Source organism: Echinops telfairi, unplaced genomic scaffold (genome assembly GCF_000313985.2).
Source record: "Echinops telfairi isolate 266 unplaced genomic scaffold, ASM31398v2 ScPeMD7_6;HRSCAF=24_0, whole genome shotgun sequence".
Lineage (NCBI taxonomy): Eukaryota > Metazoa > Chordata > Mammalia > Afrosoricida > Tenrecidae > Echinops > Echinops telfairi.
The window spans coordinates 1,649,439-1,662,576 of record NW_022103902.1 but is presented as its reverse complement, the minus strand read 5'-3'; the positions used below and the strand labels follow the sequence as shown (position 1 = coordinate 1,662,576).

Below are 13,138 nucleotides of genomic sequence, written 5' to 3'. Positions count from 1 at the left end.
TTTTCTCCCCCTCTGCTTGGGACCTTCTAAGTGATCCTTCCCAGAGCAGTTGGTAGTGCCAGCTAGGCACCACCTCGTCCGTCTAGTCTCAGGGTTGTGGAGACTGGTGCTTGCCTGCTCCATTAGCCCCTTGTACGAATGGCTTCCACCTGCCTTTTGATTCTCAATACTTTTCTTTCCTCAGGACAGGGGGAGAACCATGGTTCCCTAAATGGTTGCCTAGGAGTTAAGATCCCAGTCGATACCCAGTTATGATGTCTAACACCGTCTTTGTGGACTAGGTTATGTCAAATGACTGTAATGTCCCCTGAGACTATGATCCTGAGGCCCCAGGTTCAACTACCCATGCCCTCAAAGTGTTTGGTTATGTCTGAGATGTTTCCATTTATGGAACTGTTAAATTATATGACTAAGTCGAGATCAGAATTTTGATGGTTACTAATTGATTACTTAACAGTATATTGCTGGCTCAAATTGCCAATTCCTCCACCCTCAATCAAAACAATTAATTCATTTAACTAGTATTTCAGGAGCTCCTCCCACATGCCTGGCACTGAGGTTGCAACAATGAACGAATCTTGGCTACCACATGGCTCACAGTGGCAAATTTCACCAAGAGCCACCCTCCTTATACGGCAGACACTGCCAATCTCCTGCCAAACCTATAAACTGCCCGAGGACGTTTCTCAACAGGAAACTCCAGGACTCTTAGCCAGTCAGTCAGAGGTGGAGCCATTAAATGTCTTACTGGCATTTCAGACTCTAAGCAAACTACATGGAAACACCTGTAGTTTCCCCCAAAATACCATACCTTCATGTTCCTTTGGGGTTTGTTTCTGTATCCTGCCTCTCCCCACTTCTATAAACGCTAAAGTCAGCTTGTTTAAGAATCCAGGTCGAATGCCTTCTCTATCCTGAAGCCTTCCCAATTGCCCCGTTCAGAGAGAAACTCTTCCTTTTCTGAACTTCTGTACTCCACCTTTCTTTGATGGCACATGCCTTGCCTCACATAAACAGTGCCTTTTTGGTCTTCCACTGTCTCATATGCTCTAGTCTAGTCTTGAACACATGTGCACACACACAAAACACAACCTGGTTCAATTGGGTAATTAAAAGTGAACCTGTAGAAGAAGGTTTACTGTACATCCATGCTCTATCAGTTTAACTCTCACTCGGTTACATTTATAAAGCAAAGTATGTCTTTGAATTCCGCTGCTATGCAAAGAACAGATCTGTCAAAAGAACTTCATCGACAGAGATGAAAGCGCACGAACAAAAGCAGACCCTTCACCCGTGTGGCCCGGTCTCTGGGGGCCCGTGGAGCACCTGTCACACACCCTTCAGTCCATGTGCACTTCCCAGAGGTCACCCACAGCTCTCCAGAGCCCACAGGATGTGGAAACACGAGGCACGCAGGGCAGCAACTGCTGCTGTGACTGACGATGACAGAGGTGCTGACACTTGTCCTCACAGCCAGAGATGTCTTGTTGGAGAAGGATCCCATGTACTGCTGGCCCTGGTTTAAGTCCCTCTCAGGATAATTCTAATCACCTCCAAACTGTATCTCCTCCGTGCACTACTCCCAGTCACATTAAAACCGTGCATGTCAATATCCTGCACGTCTTGGTTCTTCAGTATATAAACTTCTAATTATCAGTAACAGTGGTTAAAAACAACCAGCTGCTAACCAAAGGCCCCTGGACTGAACCCACAGCTGCTTCATGAGAGAGATGTTGCTGCTTCCACAAGAATTTGGGGGAGCTCTACTCTCTCCTACAAGGTGGAGATGAGCCAGAACCAAGTTGCCAACAATGGGTTTTGTCGTTTGTATTTATTTTGTTTTTTATATTTAGACGTCCATAGTATTTTTAGATCCTAACAGAAACCTGGCCAACAGTTTGTTGTTTTTATATTAGATTAGATTAGATTAGATTAGATTAGATAGACAGACAAGATTAGATAGATAGATAGATAGATAGATAGATAGATAGATAGATAGATAGATAGATAGATAGAGACGTTAATTATATCTTCAGGAACATATTTTTAGAAAACCCAAATTGAAATGTACTGATGTAAAATTATTTGGATGAGTAATTTGTAATAGTTTTCTAACAAGGAAAACTATAAATGAAGTCCTAGGAATAAGAAATACACATTCTTTAGACAAACGGTATGATTGAACAATGTTTATTTAAAACTAGTCATGAGTTTTTCCAGTATCAAGTGACTGAACAAACTTTTGTCCCTAAGACATACTGAGTCAAACGAGTATCTTTTTAAAAAGCATTTAAATACTGAGCTACAAAGATAAACCCACCAGTCAGTTTTGAGGTTTCTCATTAAAAAAATAAGTATAAACATCTCTATTGAGTCAAATTTATTACAAAGAATTAATGTGCAATCAAATCCAAAGAAGTTTCTCAGGGCCTATCAGAGGTAAGCAAAATAATATTAACAGATTAAGGCTACTGCAAAGCATATTTTCTGGGGAGTAATATAAACTAGTGGCATTGTCATCACTGTTTTACATAAGGGAGACAGTTAAGACATGTCTCAGTACTGATTTGTTCACATACAGGTGAAACAAACATTCCAACAGAGCATGTACATGATAAATGCTAAAACATGCGGCTGTAAGAGGTGTTCTCCTTGAGAGCATGCAATTTGCTACCAACATTTCATCTCAGTGCACATTTCATCCCATTGCACAAGAGCAAGTGTCGGTGTGCGGCACTCCACACCCTGCTCCCCTGGCTCTCCACCCAGCTTCCAGGAGGGAGACACAAGGCAGCTCCGAGGCAGGCGTGTGTGCCACCTCTAAAACAGTCACGCCCCCGTGTTCTTCTCTGCCTCACTCATTCGTACTGCAATATGGCCACAGTGATGACCAGGGAGGTGTCCGAAGATGACATTTTTATCCACGGACACCTTTCAAATGGCCCACTGACTAGAAACTTCAGGCCAGCAGCCTCAACACACTACTCATTTATATACATATATATAAGTTTTCGACATAAGCAACATTTTTTCCTTTCAAATGCATTCATTTTCCCTTAAGGTACTGCTCACACTCTATATTTGCTTTTAAATCGGCAATAGCTACGTGAGCAATGCCTTGTTCCAACAAAAGGCTTTCCCTACCCAAAAGCGACTGCTAATTGAAATCGATTTTACGATTCAGATTAAATTCAGATGTCTAGATCCCAGATACCCGGGTATGAAATATTCAAATCTGCCAGGATGAATTAGCTATTTTCTTTCTTTTCTTTTAATATAACCCACTATACAATAGTGAACTAAATATGTTTGTTTCATAGAAACAACTTACATTTGCCAATACAGGGCAAATGGTCTCTGTACAGATACATTAGGACTGCCTAACTGACAGTGAGTGTTGCTGACCAGGCTCCGCGCCGGTGGCGGCGGGGCTAATACGGTGCGGCTCTCTGCGGAATGGACTTTCCCTTCAGGATGCGGCGGATCTGCAAGAGAGAGAGGAGGACTTAGGAGGGCTGTTTTCCTATGGACAGAGTATCAGGTTTCCTTCAGAGTTGCACTCCCTCTGCACGTGTATGCCATTCCTGTTGACTGATCTGACGGCACTTCCCAAGGCTTGAAGGCAGCTCACAGAAACCCTGCCGGCACAGCAGCTAAGTGCTTGGCTGCTGAAGAATGGCAGTTCACACCCACAAGCCACTCCACAGCAGAAGACAGTCTGCCTCCATCAAGAGCAGCCTTATTCTACTCGGTCCTGCAAGCCAGGGTCACTCAAGACCCAGGCTCGCGTCCTGTTCTTTACGCTTGCTATTTGTGAGAATACGTAATACAAGACAGTATTTACACTCTTTATTATAATAGCACACGAATCTTGAAGTCAGCCTCGACAAGAATCTAAAATCCAAATTTCTGTGCACACGAGTAAGTCTGAAAGCCCTTCAAATCAAAGCAGCCATCACAGAACTTTGTGGGTCACTGATAAGGGCCCCAGTTTTCATTCAGAGCCTCGTCATTTATTGTGTGCTGCAGCCTGACACATTGGACCTATTCCTGGGCCCGCTGCAGCTTAGAAACAACAAAGTTAAAAAAGACTGGGGTAGGTAATGCAATTGGTAGCTGCTATAAGGGCACACAGTTAGTCTGGGAGCCCACAGGGGCAGTCCGACCCTGTCCTGTACGGCCGCTCTGCATCAGCATTGACTCACTGGCAGTCAGGTTCTTGAGGAGGGCACACAGCAGCCAAAACGTGACAAGAGAAACAAGGGACAAGAACATGTGCACCCCAAAAATCAAAAGGGGGAAGAGAGAGTTATCTGAGAACAATTAGTGAAGCGTGCATTCGCCCTGCATATCTGAACTGTCCCTGGACAGTGCAGTGTGGAAGCCTTCCACAACCAGTGAGACAGAAGTAAATCCTGGGCTGAGATCCATGTCAAATCACTAGGTTTCGTCCCAGGGGCCGCTGAGTGACGGGATTTTTTCAATTGAACCTCTATACTGTGCACTTTTCATAACCACTGAGTGGCATGAAACATGGGAGCTCGTTATAAGCCAGAGATTTATTTTCCAATTATACAGAGCTAAACATGTGTTGCTAAAATACTATAATCAGGATGAGGACTGAGTCAGAGAAATGGGCAAACTCTATACATTTTATTTTGTGGTTATGAAAGGGGGCCAACCTACAGATGGTAATTCCGCTGAAGGAAAGGCTGCCATCACAAAGCTACATTCTTCAAAGGCTAAATCCTCATTATCCAGCGTGAGGGAGCAGGAGATAGACTGGAAGTCTGTTCCCCTAAAGATTAATGTCTAGAAAACTCGATAGGGCAGTCCTGCCCTGGCATGTGGGGTTGCTATGAGCGGAAATTGGCCCCACAGCCTAACAAGCATGATGGACTATACCGAGCCTCCCCAAACCACGTGCCACAGTTCTAACTCCTAACCTGTGGGCCCGATCCCATTTGGAAATCGGTTTTTCTTTGCTGTTCTTGGAGTTACTCTGGTTATGTTCTCAAACTCACTGCTCTGCGCTCTAAGGACCAGAACACACAGAAACAAGGTGGCAAAAATGGGGAGAGAGGTGCCAGGAATCAAGGGACACCAGGCTTCAGAGGCTGACCCAAGGACCTCCCCCAGAGTTGACAAGAGAGGATGCGGGTGCTTTCCCCTGAATTCAGACTGAAATGGGCCTCGGAATTTGTTCTTTAAAGCCATCCACTTGAGGTAGGCCTCTTAAAATGGCGTTAAGGCACATGGGATGTTCACTGGTGGACAACTATTCAACCTCCAGTGGCAAGGCAGAGCCGTAGTTGAGAAATGAAGCTTAGTTTGGCTTCGATAGTAAAATATTTCTAAGTTTTGAGTCACAGAAATAACCTCTATTCCTTGTTTAGTCAGCTATGGCGCTGACTTCCAAATCCCATCATTCTGAGTAACTCTAAAACCCAGTGTGCAACAAGGAAGAGGAGAATAGACTAGCTGACCATTTGGGATCCGGCGATAAATCCTCAAATTCCCTACTCTTCATTTGAAAACAGAGCCATTACCTCTGAGGTGTGATATGCGTACACAGACTGGACAGTAGCCCTCAGCCCTGGGTCTGTCGGATGCGAGTAGCTGCAGGGATGCCGTCCCACTTCTGTGGTCCTCACCTGTTCTCCCACAGGGCCGTCGGGAACCAAGTGCACAGGCTGCTCATTCTCCAAGTTGCGCATACTCGGGTCTGCTCCTTTCCTCATCAGCAGGCGGACTGCGTCCAACTGTGTCACCCGATACTGCAGGCTGGCAGCAACGTGGAGGGCAGTGTTTCCATTGTAAGCCTAAAGGCGCGGGGATGAAATGACACCCATCAGGAAGACATGCTCTCGTAAAAGGCAGGCAAAAGCTTGACGAAGGTGCAAAGGTCCCTACCTTTACATTCACAAAAGACAAGCAACTGGGCAGATCCAAAAAGAGACGAATGAGTTCCAGATTTGCTTCTTCTGCTGCCAAATGCAGGGCTGTGCGGCCACTTTTACGATCCTTTCCAAAGGCAAGAGAAAGCAAAAATGAACATCTGGTGCCATGCCTTGGACTCTTCTTTCCAGCCAGCCTCCCCAGGCTCTGACTCCGCCCTCAAACTCTGCATAGTCCCTTTTCCCTAACGACTAGACAGACCCTCGCGTTCCTCCTTCAATGTCTATTCATTCCTTGTTAGTGGGCCACTAACAACGGTCTACCTTATACATAGGACAACCAGGAAAACAAAAACAGATGACAAAACTGTATTTCATGGTGTCAACCATTTATGATGTATTTGCCTGTTTCTGGCCTTGGTTCGCATCCTGGAGAATCGTAACTACCTACAGCTCACTTCTTCTGTCAATAAGTTCCCCAAGCACCTAAAATGGTTCAGCCATTTTCCCCCCAAAGCACCCAACCCAACCCCTTATACATAAGAGGTGCTCAGTGACTACGCCCCCAGTTTCAAGAGAGTAAAAAAGATTTTGTTTAGATCCCACAAGTAGGAAGACATCCTCATAAAACTGTCCAAGCATGACAATGGAAGCCAGACGACAGTATCAATGCCAACCCTTCCTCTCCTTTCAACAAGACAAACGCATTCCAGAACTAAATGACCGTCTGCATGGAGGAGTCTGTGTAGAAAAGGAATGTTTGGAAGCTGATGGTGGCAGTAATTGTACAATCCTACTTGATGTGATTGATATATGTATTAAACCCCAACTAATAAAAAAGATTTTTAAAAACTCTTTTAAAATCTAAGCTCAAGTAGCCATACATTGCTACTTATTCCATTAATTCAAAAGTGTTTTTTACGTTTTCATCACCTGTACAGGTCTGAACGCTTTTTGGTATACCACTTTTTCCCTGCTACCCTACTTCAAACCGCATCCGTGAATTTAATGACCTTGGCTTCCACTGCTGCTCCCATTTGAATCAGACACTTAATGGTGTCAACCAGACTCTTGTTCTTCAGTAGCAGCTCCTGAACTTCAGGTGAGTGGGGCTGCTGGTTTCTCTGGAGTTCATGCACCACAGCATTGTGGGCCACAACTGCACAGTGAAGTGGAGTCAGGCCTAGACACAAAATGTAAGGAAGTATGGTCAAGCCTCCCATCAAGGCTAAAAATGCCAGCTTTGCCACTCTACGAATGCAAGCCTTGATGGTGCCTCTAATTCGTATGTTCCCAAATATACCTGGCCCACGGCCCCCTTCTGAAAATAAAAAAAATCACCCTGTAATTAAATCTTCTGTACTCTAGTCTATAACCCAGGATAAAGCATGGACATCTACATCTGCAGCTCCGCTGGAGCGTTCCAGTGCCTCCCAGAGAGTGGTGTCACCATCCTAACCTAACCTACAAATGGGCAACGCAAGAGCGAGCAAGGTAACCTGAATAGCCCCTCCATTGGAACTTGGTGTTAGTTTTACTTATGGGAAGATGACCACTTCTACCTCTGCTTTTCCTTCTTAAGAAACTCAGGAAGGAGCCTTGCAGTGCATGGCCCACACTCTAACTGGCTCCTTGCCCAGCAGAAGTCCAGGGGCTTACCTTCGTAGTTGGTCGCCTCGAGATCCACAAACTGACTGCTCCTCGCGGCTCCCTTCTGAATTGCCTGCAAGTTTCAAAAACAGACATCTGTGAGAAAAAGCCAAGCTACACAAAGACCTTCTGTGTTACCATGCCAAAAAATAAGATCGGGTCAACCCAAAGTGAATGACCACAGCAGACAACAGACATCCAACTTCTAAGAGCCAAGCCCTCTCTCTGTGAGCCTGGGAGGATGGGCGTCTCACTCGGGGCCTCTTACCTGAAGCACCTGGGAGTGGCCCTTCTCAGCGCAGACGTGCAGAGGTGTTCTTCCCCAGCAGTCCGTGGTATTCACCTGGGCCCCCAGGTTCACCAGATCCTGCACAATGAGGTGCTGATTGGCAGCCACTGCCACCTGAAATGCACTCTGTGGGCACACAAGAAAAAGCATAACTGTGTCAATAGCTAACACGACCACAACAAGGAATGGGAACCTACGCTCAGACGGGGGAAACCCACACCAAGAAAATAAATCCTGCTACTAATAAGCAATCAGATATTGCAAGACCGGGAACCTGAAAGAAGTTAGGGTGCAGCTTTATTACACCCAGTTAATCTTTGGCCAACTACAAAGTTAACGTGGCTAACTTCAAGGTTGATGGTGGTAAAGAGTCAACATCTCAAGAGTTAATATTAACTCTGGGGCGTGAGCTCTGAACTAGTCTATACTGCAGCATGCGACTGGTCACCACTCCTCTCCACCAAGACCACAACTTCGCCATTGCAGACTGTCCAGATTCTCACCTGTCCATTGTGCTCTTTAATATCTAACATGTGAAGTGCATTCATCTTTCTTGCAAGGACGTAAGAAAGTGCCCTTCGCCCTTGGGCAACAGCAATATGGAGAAACCTGGGGTACACGAAAGAGCAAAAAGGTAAGTTACTTTTGATTTCAGGGAGTTCATTACCTAAAAATTCTCCCTTTAAACCTTTCTTTAACATGTGCTCAAAGAAAGCCTCTCTGCTAGGTTGATGTATCTGAACTGCAAGAGAAAGGAGTTCAGCTATCAGAAACCAGAACAGCACCAGACTGGTCACTTTATTTTTAATATTACTTAAAATACCATGAGGAAAGTAGTATTTTACAAACCAAGAAGGCAAGGCACTGAGGGGTAAATTACTTTCCCAACAGGCAACGGGACAATAGAGAGAGAGTCAATCTACTCATACACGCCAACCAAGAGTTGTCATCTAGTCCTAATTACTTGCTTCTTCTCTACAAAGGATCTGTAATGTTCGTCTACGACCAATTATCCAAAGAAGACAAAAGTATTCTTATCCGTAAGATAAGATCAGGTAAACTGTTCATCCAACAAAGTAGAGAGATAAAAACTCTCCCTTAAAGGATCAGCTATCGTCAAGCAGCAGTTTCCTCTCCAAGTTATGTTGGGAAGCCAACCAACCATGTACTAAGACAGTAGAACTGGGTATACCTTAGACAAATTACTTGTATACCCGGTAGGTGCAACAAGGGTGGCTGATCAAACTCGGCAGATGAGATAAAGGGCTACTCACGTGTCACCATCTGCATCCTTCGAAAGGAACTGGTCTTGGGAAATATTTGCCAACTTGCTTTCTTCCTGCTCGACTTGCCACTGAAAAAAGGATTTTCCTAACTGGGTGGTATTCATTGGATTTCCAGTGATGCTCTGGAACGGCAGTGGGGTGCTTACTGGGGGAGACCCTGCACTGTGTCTGGCCATGGCCTCACAGGCACTGCTCGGCATCGCGATGGAGTTTTGTAGGTGGGCCCCACTGGGTTGCTGGATACTGGGGGGGGTCTGCATGGGAACGGCTGTGTTCTCAGATTCCCCATGATGACTTAGGAGAGATGCAAAACTTTGATTTGGGCAGAAATGTGGGGCCTCCCCATCAAAGAGATTCAGTTCATAGTTGGGGGACTGAGTTCCAGAATAAGGACTATATTCCAGACTTGGGGTGTGGGGATGATACTGCTGTGGTGGCTGCTGCTGCGCATTCTGGTTCTGTGGAGAATACTGGTACAAGGAAGCCTGATCCATCACTTGAGGGGAGCCACTGACTTGACATGGTTGGTATTTCTGAGGTGGAGAGAAGACCTGCCCCCCATGGAAATCCTGACATGGCTCTCTGGGAGAACTCTGCGGGATGGCCCCAGGGCTCATCCAGCTAAACTGGACTGTGTTCAAGGACACTGGGCTGCATTCGTTCTTGATGTTGATAATGTTCTGAAGCAGGTCGGCACAGCGGTCGGGTTTGGGGTCCCTGTGATGAACATCGTCCATGCTCTCGAGCCCTGGTGTTGGCGTTTGGGGTGGTGTCTGGAAAAGAAAAAACAAGTTTTGCACACTCACTTCCTTCAAAAATTATCCCAGGATAAATGTCAAAAGGGCTTTCAGAGGGAAATACTGGGGCACTTACCAAACACTGGGTGTGCAACAGAGCTGGCCTTTTGCAAGCGGGTCCATCAGACAATGAATCAGGCCCCGTCCTTTTCCCAATATATGATAATGTGCTCTTCAGTTCTGCGTTCAGGAAAGGAACGTGCAGTCCATGATTAGACAACTTTACCTATCATCAGACTAAATTATTTTAAAGTCCCCATCAGATTCTAAATAGAACTCTTACCTGCGAATGGCTCCGTGTTCACGCCTTGAGTCTGTAAAGGGAAAAAGCTTCCAGTTTAGTATTCATAAAACGGCTTCCTGCTTATTTACCATACAGCAGTCAGCAGACTCAATTCCATCACCTTTTATGGCTGGCCATAAATCTTTGATATCAATATTGATTTTCTAAGTCCATTTTTTTTTCATTGTATCGTGCAACGTCCCCATTTTCACTTTCATCTTAGCCCAACTCAGGTCAAGACAAAATAAATAAATAAAATACTCAGGCCCTGAGTTTTCCCTTTCTAGTCGAAGTACTTCATTCAGTTCGGTTAAATCCTCTCCCTTCCCTTGCTCCTAATTTGCTTTTAGGAAGCGCCGGTGGAGGCCGTGGTTCATGGGACACTGGCTGCTGACTCAGTTACAGATCGGGACCCACCGACAGCGTCAGAAGCCCTCGGAAGGGAGCGAGCCTGTGCCAGAGTCGCCATGAGTCAAAATCAACCCCACAGCTGTGAGTCCAGTGAGTCACCTGTGGTCCTTTATTAAATGTCTCTTGCACACCTACTGGGTGCCTGGCACTGGGTTGAGTGATGGGAACATGACGGGTAAGAACACAAATATGACCTCTGTACCACAACCCGTGCATTTTAGGACAGATAGCAACTAACTGCCCGAACGTAGGTTAACAGAGAATAACCATGCCAAAGTCATCCCCCACCCTCCCCCCAAACAAAAACTGCGCGCCACCTTAAAATCACCCGCAGCCTGGCCCAAAGCCTTCTGTTTGTGACTTCGGATGTGCAACAGGAGCTCCTTCACCGAGTTTTTCACACGCACACCTTGAAAGGGTCCTCTCTGCTGCCTGCCAACCCCCATATGGGGCTCACCTGGTCAAAGGGAAAGAAGAATATCCCAATTAAATCTCTTCACAGGCACAAACCTTAATTACCCAAAAGTGGAGCTGTTTAATTGGTAAAGGCCTCATCTACAGGCTGCAAAGCCTTTGCAAATCAGTCCCCAGCCCTACTGGAAGGCTCTATATTGTCTAGCACCGTCCCCACCAGGCTCCAACAGAATTCAGAGTCAACTAATAAATCCAAATCTGGCTTGTGTTGTCTCTCGGCCCACCCTCCCCACTAGGCAGAATCATCAATGCCGCCACCCTCTTCCAGATCCGTTAGTGTGCTCGAATTTGGAAGTCTTGGGAAGCAAAGAATAAATAGTGACGTTTCAGCTTTGAAACCAAAGACTTACTGTGGCACAAATTTAAGTCTGTTAATTCCATTTACCTGGGAGACTAAAAACACATTTCTTCCAATATCTCCGCAAACCACAGCTAATTAACAATACCTTAAATTTGTTTCTGATTTCCCTCAGCTCATCTTTGCCAAGAGAGTTGCTTATATTCACTACCCTCTAACACAATTTCCACACCCGCACACAGAATTTCCAACACAGACTTAAATGAAGTAAGTTTGTTTCACATTTTAACCTTTTAAATACACTTTGAAATACAGTGTGTGAGTACAGCATTCCATTTCTGACCAGTATGATGTCATAATCTCATGGGACATGAGCTGACCACAGGGTAAACATGCAAAAAGTCAGGAAATGAATAATTCGGCGGATCCGTTCCAAACTCACTGCCACGGAGTCGATTCCAACTCGTAGCCCTTCTACAGGACGGGCAGCATTACCCTGTGCGTCCCAAAATTTTAACTCTTTATGGGAGTAGAAAGCCTCATCTTTCTCCCAGCTGGATTGTTAGGAGTGGGGAAAAATTAAAATGATGGGGCAGTTAGTAATAGATCATCTGAATATACATATATATTGCAAATATATAAAATTGGCAACTCAATAACCGGGGAAGTTAAGCAATTAGTTGGTTTTAAATTTACGTTTAATTACCAGAAAGTAACACAAATTCTCTCTGGAATGACAGCAGTTAAAACTTTAACATCACGTCACAGAAAGAACAATTCAACTTCAGAAATCCCCTGTCTACGTAGCAACCCAAGGAACAAAATAGTTTCAGAGAAACTGAGACCAAATGTGGGAAAGAGTGTCATAAATACAGACACATTTAAAATTCACTTTTTTAAGTGCCTGTAGTTGGACATGGAGTGGAAGTACTGTGTAGCCAAATGCTTTAAAGTAATCTCACATGAAAGAGCACTTTTACATCAGCACACCTTTCGGAGGAGACACACCGCCCAGGCGTCCTCCTCGAGCCTAAGGGGACATCCTGTTGCCTCAACTCCATGAAACGCCATCCACTAAGTGACCGACAGGAGACTAACCAATTCAGACTAGCCTTGGAAAGGAAGGCTGGTGCCTTTCCTCGTACACAGGGCTCACCTAGAAGCACACCCACCGCTAAGAGAAGCCCGCTGGGTGTGCCGAAGAAGCCTTCTCAAACTCACAAGGGATCACAGACTTAAAAGGCATTATTCGAGCTGGTTTTCAGTATCCCGATAAGAGCAATTGCGTGCCTTCCACTTACAGCCCTCTTTAAGTGTCTACAACCACTGGAAGAATCAGTGGTGACCAAACACAGCCAGAGCCTGTGTCCTGCTGTGGTCTGTCACGAAAACAGCCACGAGGGGAAAACGAAGCTCACCACGGCGTGTGAAGGGCAGCTCTGTAAACACCGTGAAACAAGGGCTTGTGTAGGGAACGATATGCACTGACTCGTCTGTAATCGAAGCCAGCAAACATAGGCAATAACTAACAAAGCCCTGGTCGTGAGAGAGGGGGCGACGGCGGCTCGCTCCCTCCAGAAACCTGCGGGCCGCGGGGTTGCCCCGGCGACGCTTCACCTAACGGCGGGCGGACTGCTGCCCGACCGGGCGCGGCGGCTGGACCCAAGGCCGCCGAGGTCACCTTGGCCCGGGCTGCGGACCCCTCGCGCCAGCCTCGGCGGGGCGTACCTGGCGGCCGCTCGGCGCGGGCGCC

At 46.0% G+C, this 13,138-nt stretch overlaps 1 protein-coding gene across 2 annotated transcripts; it reads right to left on the bottom strand.

The window, feature by feature from the left end:
• Positions 1 to 2,174: 2,174 nt before the first annotated feature.
• NFKBIZ (NFKB inhibitor zeta) lies at positions 2,175 to 11,238 on the bottom strand. 2 transcript variants are annotated; one of them, XM_004706379.2, is made up of 11 exons: positions 10,931 to 11,237; positions 10,203 to 10,233; positions 9,996 to 10,099; positions 9,111 to 9,895; positions 8,340 to 8,445; positions 7,816 to 7,962; positions 7,557 to 7,620; positions 6,911 to 7,080; positions 5,914 to 6,024; positions 5,655 to 5,822; positions 2,175 to 3,485 (listed from the first exon to the last, which is right to left on the bottom strand). In XM_004706379.2, exons 1-11 carry the CDS (start codon positions 11,057 to 11,059, stop codon positions 3,432 to 3,434), a joined length of 1,869 nt encoding a protein of 622 aa, XP_004706436.1. In that variant the 5' UTR covers positions 11,060 to 11,237; the 3' UTR covers positions 2,175 to 3,431. The 2 variants fall into 2 exon arrangements, with proteins under 2 accessions (XP_004706436.1, XP_045142147.1); XM_045286212.1 differs by having other exon boundaries at positions 3,403 to 5,822; positions 10,931 to 11,238.
• Positions 11,239 to 13,138: the final 1,900 nt, after the last annotated feature.